General features: G+C 43.2%; 1 protein-coding gene across 3 annotated transcripts in view; it reads right to left on the bottom strand.

Moving 5' to 3' along the window:
• Positions 1-12,414, bottom strand: part of LOC147461881 (ARM repeat superfamily protein) — a 247,357-nt gene that overhangs the window by 197,480 nt on the left and 37,463 nt on the right. For all 3 annotated transcript variants that reach the window (XM_086509347.1, XM_086509349.1, XM_086509348.1), the window contains one exon: positions 4,763-4,912. In XM_086509347.1, coding sequence (XP_086365473.1) covers positions 4,763-4,912 — 150 coding nt within the window. The remainder of the gene's footprint in view (positions 1-4,762; positions 4,913-12,414) is intronic.

Raw genomic sequence — 12,414 nt, 5'->3', positions numbered from 1 at the left:
CTATTGGCCAACCTTACGGAAGGACATTGACGTGTTTTATTCGACAATGCATCACATGTCAGAAGGTAAAGTTTGATCGAGGAAAGTCACAAGATTTATGTAGGCATTGCCTATTCCACATAGGCCGTGGGAAAGCATTGCAATGGATATTGATACAGTTTTGCCAAAGATCCAAGTGGGAAGTGATGCTATATGGACCATTGTGGACAGGCTTAATAGATGGCATACTTCATTGCAGTGAAGAAGATAGTGGGACCAAAGAAAATGGCAACCATTTATCTCTCTCAAGTATTCAAGCGCCATGGACTCCCAAAATATATAGTGGGAGACAAGAATTCCAAAACTGCAAGCCTATTTTTGAGGGTCCTATTAAGAATGCCAACATTAAGCTAAATTTTTCTTCTTCTTATCATCCTCAAACTGATGGACAAAGTGAAAATGTTAATCTTAAAATTGATATCCCAAATGCCTCACAATCACATTCGGAGGAAAATCTCCCCTGGCCATAGCAACTCATGCCAATCACAAGAATTCAGAGGAAGAAGCTTCAATTTACGCAAGTTGACTCGAAGACCAGCCACAAGCCCATACAGATCCAGAGCTTCCATAATCACTCGAACATCAGCTTGGCAGTTACGGGGCGTAAACAACGAATCGTCAGCATAAGCGTGCCCAACGAAAATACGCCCCGACGGTAACTGCAGGCCATGAAGACACCCAACAGAAGTCAAGTGATTCAGATACATCAACAAAGGGTACGTGGCAATGGCATACAACAATGCACTAAGGGGACATCCCTGTCTTACCGAGCAACCAAGAGGCCAGGAATCTGTCAACTCACCATTAAGAAGCCCCGAAGATGACGCGAGCATACAAGAAACAAACAATATTGGCTAATTTAGGACCAAACCCAAGATAGCGCATCGTGGCTACAATGTAGTCCCATTGCACAGTGTCAAAAGCCTTTTCTATATCAACTTCCATCACAAGTACATCCTATTGCGTGTATTTTGCATATTCTATGCCAATCAGAACATTAGCCAGTTATCATTGATCTGACGACGTGGTATGAAACCATATTGAGCTTGATGTATTCTTCAAAAAGATGATCCCTAATCCGGTTAGCCAACAGCCTGGCTGGCCAATATCTTATACACTACAGACATCAACGTAATCGGTCTCCAGTGTGTGAAATGCTCACAAAATGCCTACTTACGCAACAATTTAAGCAAGCCTTCTTTCCAAGAATCCGGCAAATCTTGTTTCTCCCATGCAACATTCATCATAAAAAGTAACGGCTCTTTTAGAGATTCCCAAAGAGAGAGAGAGAATTCCATAGTAAGCCCATCCCAGCTAGGGGATCGCCAGCTGCCCAACGAAAGCAATACATTATGAAATTCTGAATCAGTGAAAGGTTCCTAAAGAGACAATGCATCACGAGAAGAGATGATCGGTCGTACATGAGATAGCAGCCACTGTCTTGCTTGACATACCGCTGGCGATTCTCAAAGAGGAGCTGCAAAAGCCTGTCTATAATGCGAGACCGTGGCATCAGCAAGTTCATGTTTAGAGGATGTCCAATCATCCGAGGAAAGCTTCACATGCCGAATACCCTGAGAAACCCTCGTGTGATGCAAATGCTTGAAAAATTGCTAAGAAGCACATCCTTTATCAACAAAAGCCCGTTGGCGAGCACGCGTCTGCCATTTTTCAAGCTTTCGTTTTTCATCAAGCTGTATACATACTCGAGCTTCACACAACTCCAATAATTCATATTCAGTTAACGGCCTGGAATCAGCCAATACTTGCAAATCTTGACAAACTTGCTTGGCATCCTGAACATTGTCGCGAGTCCAATGCAAGTATTGTTTGCCATAATCCACAATAGCAGATTGCACTCGCATGACAAAGCGAAACCACGCGACATCTAAATCAAGATGCATGTGAGCAATCAAAGGAGGAACAAGCCCAGAAATCAAATCTCGAAAGGCATGATGCTTAAGATAAGCCCTATCACAAAGTGATTGCCCAAAGTACAAATTCAGCAGCACTGGCCAACACAATCCATTTTCATATCACACACAAAGTCGTCATACTGTTGTCTGTGGAGAACATACCATCTATTTAGACGTGCACAATATGAGTGATGAGTAGTATGCTGAAAAGTAAATCCCGGGAGATCCGGATGGAGGGAACGCCATAAATCAAGCATTTGCGTAGAAGCAAGGAGATGGTCCCTTGCTTGTCTTTCTACAAGCAACATATGCGAATTACATGTGTTGCTATCATACAGGTCAGGAGTGTTGTTAAAATCCCCACAAAGAAGTGCATTGGATGTCCATGGATAAGAAGAAATATCTCTCCATAGAGCAGCCCTTTTCCCAGAGGCTGTATATGCATATACACCTCCACACACACGCACACACACACAATGATAAAGTGCTATTGCATTGATCACGAGAAGGCGAGTGATTGAAGACTAATTGTTGAATTTTCAGTATCGAAGGACTCCACTCCCGTGTGGTCCAAGCGTCGAAGAAGAAAACCGGCTGTGTGCCCATTGGAAGGCCTTTGGGGTAGGACACATATGTGTGAGTTGTTCCGGATCAACATTGTGTCATTCTCAATCTTCACTCTAATCTGTCTTTCTGTCAGTCTCTCAACATATCCATATCTTAGCGCATCTATTATGTTGTATCTCTACACATATATCTCTCTCTCTCAAACTCTAGCCGGAACTTGGTATTTATCTTTTGTGCAAAGTGTTAATTGGCAGTAATAAGCATGTGGTGTATCAAAGGTGAGTTTCACCATGTCTTTAACTCGTATGGTTTGCAACACCAGATACAAGCTACCAAACCTATATTCCCTGTAAGGCCTAAATGGGAAGTGTGTCATAATCTTCAAAGGTACATGCCAACTCATCCCTCTTGACCTTGGTGCCTTCTACCAAAAGAAACAATTGCTACCTATTGTTGAGCTACTATGATCACTAAACTCACATGAAATCTGATACTCATTTTTATTCACACAATGGCCCTAAATGGGCATTGTGTCATAATCTGTGAGAAGCACCACTGACTTATCCCACTTGATCTTGGCGCCTTCTACCAAAAGAAACAAGTGCTACCTATTGTTGATCTACTATGATCACTAAACTCACGTGAAATCTGATACGCTCTTTTACTCAAAGCCCAATTGGCGAGCAGCCATTGACTCAAACACAACGCCTTATAATAGACTGGCATTTGCAAGGTTTATCACACACTAAATGGGTTGGCACAGGCATTTAGAGACCCATATGGCTCTGTCACGTTTAGAAAGACTTTGACATTATTTGCCAGATTTCAGAACATACATTCACAGATAGGGGAAACTTTTCACTCTAAGTTAAATTAGAACGCCTCACATTATGGCTGATCTCTTAGTAGCTTCCGTCAAAAAGGAGCCTTGCACATGTAACTACTATGCCTCAGTGTTTCTTTGGACTAGATCAACACTTTCTATAGCATGACAGGGATAATATTGTCAATATAAACAGAACGCCGGACGAACATCCTAAAATTTAAACCTAAAGATTTCGTCATTTTCATCCATGCGTAAAAACCAAGAGCTCAATGTCTTTTATCATGCCATTAATGACAATCTAATGCTTGTATAGGCCGCACATACAAGAAAACTCCTCATGCCTTTTTTCCTGGCATTGATGCCACACTAACAACTATAGCAGGTACACGTAGAAGCAAAAAAACACAAATTACCAAGACCTATGACATGGGATTTTGTCTGTGGAAACAGTCAGCTGCACTTCTATCATGAAAAACATACACTAAACTATTCGAGCCATCAAAGAATACCTTAGTTTTTATTTCCTTGCTACCTAATCAGATTACACCACAAACCTGCACCATCAAGCACAAAATAATAAATCTTTACTTGATATATGTAGCTATCTTGGTAGAAGTGCATATGTGCCACATGGAAAACACCCTTGTGGAATATTCTAGATTTTCAAATCTCACCGAACATCATAGACGCCGATGGAATATCCCATGCTAACTCCAGTTCCCAATGGCATTCCTAAGAGACTTCTACCACTTTCTACCAGCTTATCTCATTAAGGATATCTTTGTCATCAACCTAACGGCACAAAACCAATTTCACAATATATATATAGCTCATACTACCTCTATAAAAGCAAGCTAATATACACACTATATTTTGCTTTAAGGCACTCTAGACTGAGCATGCCCAAGGAGTTAGATCCACCTTTGTAGCCATAGCTTATGGAAATGTAATTGTGCTTTTCTTTCTTCATTGCCTATTTTCAGCCTCTCCACAATGTGTCCACCAATCATCTCTCCATTACAGCTCATTCCAACTGATAGGGCCACTAATCAAGATCCAACCTTCCTACTTAAACTCTACAACATAATCCCCAACCCCTACCTGATGCCACAGCAAAAATTCACCAGATCTCACATAAATATCAAACGCTATAATTCACAAACCTAAGCCATCAAGCACCAAACAAGAACCTCAAATTTGTATAAACCCTAACGCATGCACCAATCCCAATTGCCCAAAAATCCCAGAAAATTTTGAATGTCTATAAGACAATAGCAGGGTCGTTACATTTGCAATTTCACTTACACACTGCATGAGAAACTGTAAACATCTATCATCACTTAGCCTTTCTCAAACTCGAGGCTCTTTCAAATAAAGATAAAAAGAAGGTAGTCACAAAAGTTCAGGGGATTACCAAAGATGCAATTGAACATGCAATGAAGTGTAGCTGGGAATGAGTTTGCAGCTGCAATGGAGCGAGTAAAAACACTCATTATTTTTTCTTTCACGGAAGGGCTTGCTGCGGAGACTCTTGCATCTTCTGAGGTACTGTTTCCAATTGTGCCTGCAAACAGTAAGAAAGAACCACCATCAAAAAAGCCAGAAACACATGGAGAACCATCTCAAATTAATCAGAAACCACTTCTCCTCCAGCCTCCAACTCCCCCACTCTTCTTCCTCCTCTTCCCCTCCCCACACCCACAAAAGCATTTTCCCTCTCTTCTCTCTCCCTCATATCATGCTTTTCAAAAAACACCCTGTTGAGCTCCCAAAAACAGGATGTTTTTTTTGGGCTGTCTGTGTTATTTCATGTCTCCGACATAAAAACTGGGCTTAATGATTCTGGACTCTCATTATGAGACGGATAAATTAGAAGAGTGCAACCTGTTCCTCTGCTCTCAGAATATCCCCCCGTGTGGGAGGTAGAAATGAAAAGTTCCAAAAGGTACAATTACGACATTAACCATAGTATTTGATTAACAGTGCAAGGGAAAGTATACTCCCTTTTCACATGGTATTCAACCTAAGCAATGATAATACCACTCATCAAACAACTTAAATACCAACCTTCAAATTAGGAAGAGAATGGGGTCTAGGAGGACCTCTTTATTTGGCAGTTTAAGGGAGTCAGACCTCTAGTATTAAGAAAGCAATCAAAGGACAGCTTCTGAATTCAAACAGGCAAAACAGATAGTTTATTTGAATTCAAATGTCCCACCCAAAATGAAATTTAAAATCTAACGATCAAATCCATAAATATGACCCCTTCTTGCCGCACTCTTATCAAAGCACCCTTGCCTGGCAATTCTTTACACTTGGCAGGGAAATGAGAAACTTTCAATCACGGGTAGCCAGCCCATATCCTTGATTTTTGTTTGTTTTGGCAGAGCCTACACTTCAGCCACAGCTTCCTATCCTCATTGGCACAATATGATGGCACTCACATAGGGGGTCCACTGGTTCAAAGAAATGAGAAAGAAGCTACCTATTATGGATTGGTGAAAGCAGGGACTATCACAAGGGTCAAACAATACCTTGCTCAAGTGCCAACTAGAGACACAACTCTTGTAAGAGTGTGCCAGAACATGATGTCCAAGTGACTAGAAGTAAAAAAACAAACACGGGAACACACGCGAGAGAGAAACGAAATGATATCCAATGTTATATTAACGTCTTCAATAGGCCAAAATGACCTATGAGACCAAAAAGTTACAATTGGTGAATCTGATATCATGTATGAGTACGAAATTAAAAAGAACTAAACATTAGAACACTAAGGAGGAGGGAAATAAATCTGAAGTTGATTCAAGATTGAGACGAGATACACCGGGGGTGGGTGGGTTCAGATGAAATCTCTCATCGGTCATTGTCGAATCTCATCAACCTCCTCCATGGTCAGTACTCTAGTTGGGCGTCTTGCATGTTGGGCTAGAGTGATCTGTATCTTTTGTTGCAGCCTTCGTCGATGGTGGGAAACCCCCCGAGGTCGTGTGCGTCTGGATCTGCCTAGCTCAGTGGCTCGGTCAAGCAGCGTACCTCTAGTATGGTGGGTGGGCTCGGCAATCTGCTGTAATGACTGCTCCGAGAGAGAGAGAGAGAGAGAGAGAGAGAGAGAGAGAGAGAGAGAGAGAGAGAGAGAGAGAGAGAGAGAGAGATGAAATGAAATGAAATAATATATTAACGTCTTCAAAAGGCCAAAATGACCTATGAGACCAAAAGGTTACAACCATGTGTGACTCTAATACAATGTCAAGGGAACATGAAGATAAAAAAAAATGAGGGTACATGGAGTGGATAGGCATGTAAGCCTAAACCTATATCCTCATCAAAATACATATGGGGAGTGGATACATTCACATGAGGGCTAATGAGGTGCACAGCGGGGGCAGTAGACAATGGTAATCATCCCATGAGCTCTCTCAAGGGTCTGTGCAACATGGCCTCAATGTCCTCCATGGTCAGCTCTCGAGGGAGGCATCCTCGATTACGTTTAGCAACAAGTCATTGTTTATTGTTCGTATTTGGCTCAAGTCCCACTTGCATGATGAAAATTAAGCCTTGTCCTTTCATGTTGTATCTTAATTTTTATAATCTATCGAAATTTGTGTTTTTCTAGTATATCCATGGTCATATTTGTATCCTATAACATGGGTAATAGCACACCTTCACTGACGGGGCGTTTCCCCTTTTCAACCCTTTCAAACTTTGTCGTTTTCGTTTCCGTTTCTCTTTCCATTTCCACGTTTCCGTTTCCCACAACTCTGGATCAAACTCTTACAAAGCTGTCCAAGCCTAGCAAGGGCTGAAAATGCAGGTTCCCGACTTGATTTCGTGTCACGTGACACGTCCAACCATATGTGTCCGTGGACAAGCTATAGCATGACCAAGGTTCAGTTCAGTCAAGTCAGTCTAGAAGAGGAAGTGATCTGGCACTTTTGTGAATCTGTTCGCACATTGTGCACGTCCAGACACTTAGATTAGATGCATATCCTCTGGTTGCACACGGCATTACCATCAGAATCCATCAGGAGCATTTTCCAGTGAATTAAACCTATTTTCTCTATTTTTGACATTTTTCACTTATTATTTTTCAGTGACTTTTGTTGGGAACTAGGTAGGGCCATTTTGCAAAGGAAATATATAAGCAAACCTAGCGCTAGCACTTTCTGGCAGAAGAGGCAACAGGAACAACTTGTTCAACAAGCACCTTCTCAACAAGACCCCCCAGCAAGGCCTAGCGTTTTTGCAACACAGCAGCAAGGCTAGCGTTTTCCATCAAGAACCCAGATCAGCCAGCGTTTTTGCATCTGCATCAGCCTGGCAACAGCAGAGGACAGATCAGCCCTAGCGTTAGTGGTTTGCACCAGCAGATTCAGAGCGTTTTTGCAACAGGACCCATTTTCAGCTCTAACGTTTTTGCATCTACAAGACACCTCAATGTTTTTGCAGATCTTCACGACGAAATCGGCCCTAGACTCAGCGTTTTCAGTTTCCAGCAGTCCGATCCCACCGTAGAAGTCCTAAACCTCGCAGATCCTTCCCGCAACAGATCCTCGCCGCACGGTCAGATCCATCGAAGTTTACAGTTTCAGCCCGGAAAACGCAGATTTCAGCATCTGCGTTTTCAGCGCGTCGTCGTTGCATCATCGCCATCAACATCGTCACTGACATAAGAGTCAAAATTCAACAAATAAAGATTTGCAAATTTCAGCCTTAGCATTTTCAGATTTTAGCCCGTCTCGTCGTCATCCTCATCATCGTCGGCAAGTCCAAAGCATTGTAGAGATTTGTGCAATCAATAGAATAGACTTCTTTCGCCATCGAGAGAAGGGCCCTTGGAAGAGGGTTTGACAACTTTCTGGTGTCGTAGTCTTCTCTCTCAGTCTTATACACCTTCATTCACAGTGTCATTCACTTTGTTTGTGATCACTTGCACTCTCTCACTAAAGGAACGGAAGGCTCTCCCTTCCATAAGTAAAGAGAACCTTGAGCACAGTTCGGAGCACTCATCTTGAGCAAAGTTCAACATTCACTTCCACTGCACTTTACATTGGTATCAGAGCTTTGGCAGTGTTCTGCATCACTCAAGAAAAGAACCACATAAATTTTTTTGCTTGTTGAGGTCGAACGTAACCCAAGTCCTCTTGGGCATGTCGATTCCTAATCGTTTTTTTAAAGAGTGACAGGAAAACCAAGAAAGAAGGGCTTGTCCAGCCTCCCCTTGTGCCTCTTTTCACTCATTGAGAGGGGACCGTGCACTTAGCGGCCGGCCAATCGACGTGAGGTGGGAAAAGCAACCTTGTGTGAGCGCAAGGCCGCCAAGGGGTGCGCCAGCGGGAAAGAGAAGAACTCGGGTGAAGAGAAGATCCTTCTCTAACACAAATTGCAAGCTAAAGAAGAACCTCAACGACTCGAGAACCCAAGACCCTCAAGACCTAAGAACCCAAGTTCCTCGTGAACTTAAGAACCCACAACTTCAGTGGATGGTCATCACCCGAAGCGGAATGGATACTTCGCATGGAGGTGGTGAGCATGACAATGGCGAAGAAGAATTTTCCCCACCAAGAGGTTTTTTTGACCCCCTCCCTTCGATTGCACTAACTCCTATGGAGGCTTTCGACAAGATAATAATGGATAAGAAGTTAAAAAGCGACAAAAGAATGGCAGCCATAGAGCGTAAATACGAAGACAGAATGGCAGCCATAGCGCGTGAGCGCGACGAAAGAGAAGCAAAATTTGCTCGTGAGAACAAAGCAAGAATGAAAGAGATGTTGCGACTCTTTTCTCAAGTGCAGGCACAGATGCAAGAGGTTCAGGAAAAGGAGACTCTCTCAAGCATGACACACAAGATAAGCATGATGATTTGGATGATAATGACACACATGATAAGCATGATGATTTGGATGATAATGACACACAAGATTTGCATGATGATTTGGATGATAATGACACACAAGATTTGCATGATAATGATTTGCATGATAAGGTTAAGCATGAGCATTTGCATGATCAAGATGTGATTTCTCACGAGCATGATGATTTGTATGATCACCATGTGATTGTTCACAAGGATAATGGTTTAGTTGATACTTTTTCTAGTGAAGCTAACCTCATTGCAGATTCGATAGATCACAAAGAACCGATCTTGACTCTCGAGTCGAGGTCCAAAGAACCCCCACAGGAAGATTCAACCAATCAAGACTTGGCTCTCAAGCCTAGGTCCGAAGCACCCCCACAGAAAGTATTATGTGTTCGAATGATTAGTCAGCACGCATTGTTCGAGTGTTTCATTCGTGATGCTTTCCTGTATTTTAATCACCGTCCTTACGTGATCCCTTTTCATAGGCATGACATACTATACAATGAACACGATTCACTCATGAATGAGCACGGATGTATGCGGATTACTCATGAAAAGATGAAAAGTTTGCACCCAAGGAATTCACATCCCATGTCTCTTCCTTGGCATGACACAGAATCAAAAAGAGCACAAGACGGACAAGCATCGACATTTCCATTGTGATTTGCCAGAGTTGATTCATTTAGATCAGAAAGTCAAGATTCGATCTCATTGTTTGCGTGTGTTCGATGAACGGTTTGGCACTCCGTCTCTATGTTCATCTACATTGCATGCACAGTCTTTAAAGAAGAATGGTATTTTTCCAGTCACTTCACATGGAATGGGTATGTTCATGTTTTTGTGCTGAAAGTGGTTTCAGGAATTTTCATCCTCGGAGATTCTTGAAGAAGGTAGACGCGTGATTATAGACGAAGTTGAAGCATTGAAGGAGCCATAGATGACTGTGTCGCTTTCGGCGCGGCCCAAAGAAGCAAGCATTGCAGACCTTTATGAAGTTCAAGTATCGCATGACCCACGCATGACCCATGCATCAGAGTGGGCCGGCGAAGAGTCCTTTCCAGGATTCCAGACACTGTTGGCGATCTCCCTCGACGCCATACAGTTCGGTACCAGTACCTCACTTTGAATAGGAGGGGATGTCACGTGACACATCCAGCCCTATGTGTCCGTGGACAAGCTACAGTAGGACCATGGTTCAGTTCAGTCAAGTCAGTCTAGAATAGGAAGTGATCTAGCACTTTTGTGAGTCTGTTCGTAGACCGTGCATGTCCAAACACTTAGATTAGATGCATATCCTCTCGTTGCACACAGCATGATCATTAGCATTACCATAAGGATCCATCAGGAGCATTTTCCAATGCATTAAACCTATTTTTCCTATTTTTGACATTTTTCACTTATTATTTTTCAGTGACTTTTGTTGGGAACTAGGTAGGGCCATTTTGCAAAGGAAATATATAAGCAAACCTAGCGCTAGCACTTTCTAGCAGAAGAGGCAGTAAGAACAACTTGTTCAACAGGCACCTTCTCGACAAGGACCCCCAGCAAGGCCTAGCGTTTTTGCAACATAGCAGCAAGGCTAGCGTTTTCCATCAAGAACCCGGATCAGCCAGCGTTTTTGCATCTGCATCAGCCTGGCGACAGCAGAGGACAGATCAGCCCTAGCGTTAGAGGTTTGCACCAGCAGATTCACAGCGTTTTTGCAACAGGACCCATTTTCAACTCTAGCGTTTTTGCATCTGCAAGACACCTCAGTGTTTTTGCAGATCTTCGCGAAGGAATCAGCCTTAACGTTTTCAGTTTCCAGCGATCCTGGCGTAGAAGTCCCGAACCTCACAGATCTCACCTTCCCACAGCAGATCCTCGCCGCAAGGTCAGATCCATTGAAGTTTACAGTTTCAGCCCGGAAAACACAAATTTCAACATCTGTGTTTTCAACGTGTCATCGTTGCATCGTCGCCATTGACATCGTCACCGACATAGAGTCAAAATTCAACAGATAAAGATTTGCAGATTTCAGCCCTTAGCATTTTTCAGATTTCAGCCCGTCTCGTCGTCGTCGACATCGTCGGCAAGTCCAAAGCATTGTAGAGATATGTGCAATCAATAGAATAGACTTCTCTCGCCATCGAGAGAAGGGCCTTGGAGGAGGGTTTGACAACTTTCTGGTGTCGTATTCTTCTCTCTCTATCTCTCAGTCTCATACACCTTCATTCACAGTGTCCTTCACTTTGTTTGTGATCACTTGCACTCTCTCACTAGAGGAACGGAAGGCTCTCCCTTCCGTAAGTAAAGGGAACCTTGAGCACAGTTCGGAGCACTCATCTTGAGCAAAGTTCAACATTCACTTCCGTTGCACCTTACATTTCGGTAACCTAACAGCGCAAGAACCCCTGTAGGTCAAAAGTACCTGTCTAGAACAAATTCCCTCACAATTTAGAAGCTTTTTGGCGAGCTGTAACCGAACTTCAGCGTGCTGTGATTCTCTATTTTTCCACTGTTGGGTGCCCAAAACTTTGTACACTCATCCCAAGGTTTTCCCGAGGCCCCCCCGTGTTTCCTTGCAGTTTAGGTGCGAAACCCTAAACCTGCAGAAAAACACATCAGGCTGTAATGCTCTGTTTTGGATCGTTTTCAGCGGAGCAAACAAGTCTACGCGTGTTCCAAGGGCTCCCGCATGCAATGGGACAGTTCCCCTGTAAATTGGACGAGTTTTCACGTGAGAATACCCTCCAAATTCGCAACCTTTCGCGATGGAACTGTGCGTACCCGAGGGGGATTAGCGATTAGCTAACCCGGTTCCTGTTCTGAAGGCTCTTGCCTTGGCAAACGCACATCAAACCCCTAGAACTGTATATGATCATCTGAGTAGCCCAACTAGTGGGACATTACCATATGTGCAAAGGGGAGAGAGAGATGCATGAGAGCAAATCATCGCACTACATGAGACAAAGGAGAAGGCACGCTTTCCATTAAAGCTGTAAACCTACACCCACTACTCACACACACACACTGTAGGTCACAATGAAGTTCAAATCAGTCTTCTCTCTCATTTGGGCATCCCCTCTTGCTAAGGTGTCCTGCAAGTGGCTTTGCTACTGCCAAGTGTCCAGTCTGCCCCTTTGGTTTAACTCACTAGTTCCCACCAACTTATTAAGTTTTAAGTGACTTGCCAAGTGGCCAAGATTTCATTTGGCGCACACACA

This window comes from Adiantum capillus-veneris, chromosome 3 (assembly GCF_014529385.1).
Source record: "Adiantum capillus-veneris isolate H3 chromosome 3, ASM1452938v2, whole genome shotgun sequence".
Lineage (NCBI taxonomy): Eukaryota > Viridiplantae > Streptophyta > Polypodiopsida > Polypodiales > Pteridaceae > Adiantum > Adiantum capillus-veneris.
The sequence above is the reverse complement of the archived record's forward strand: the minus strand, read 5'-3'. Positions and strand labels throughout refer to the sequence as shown.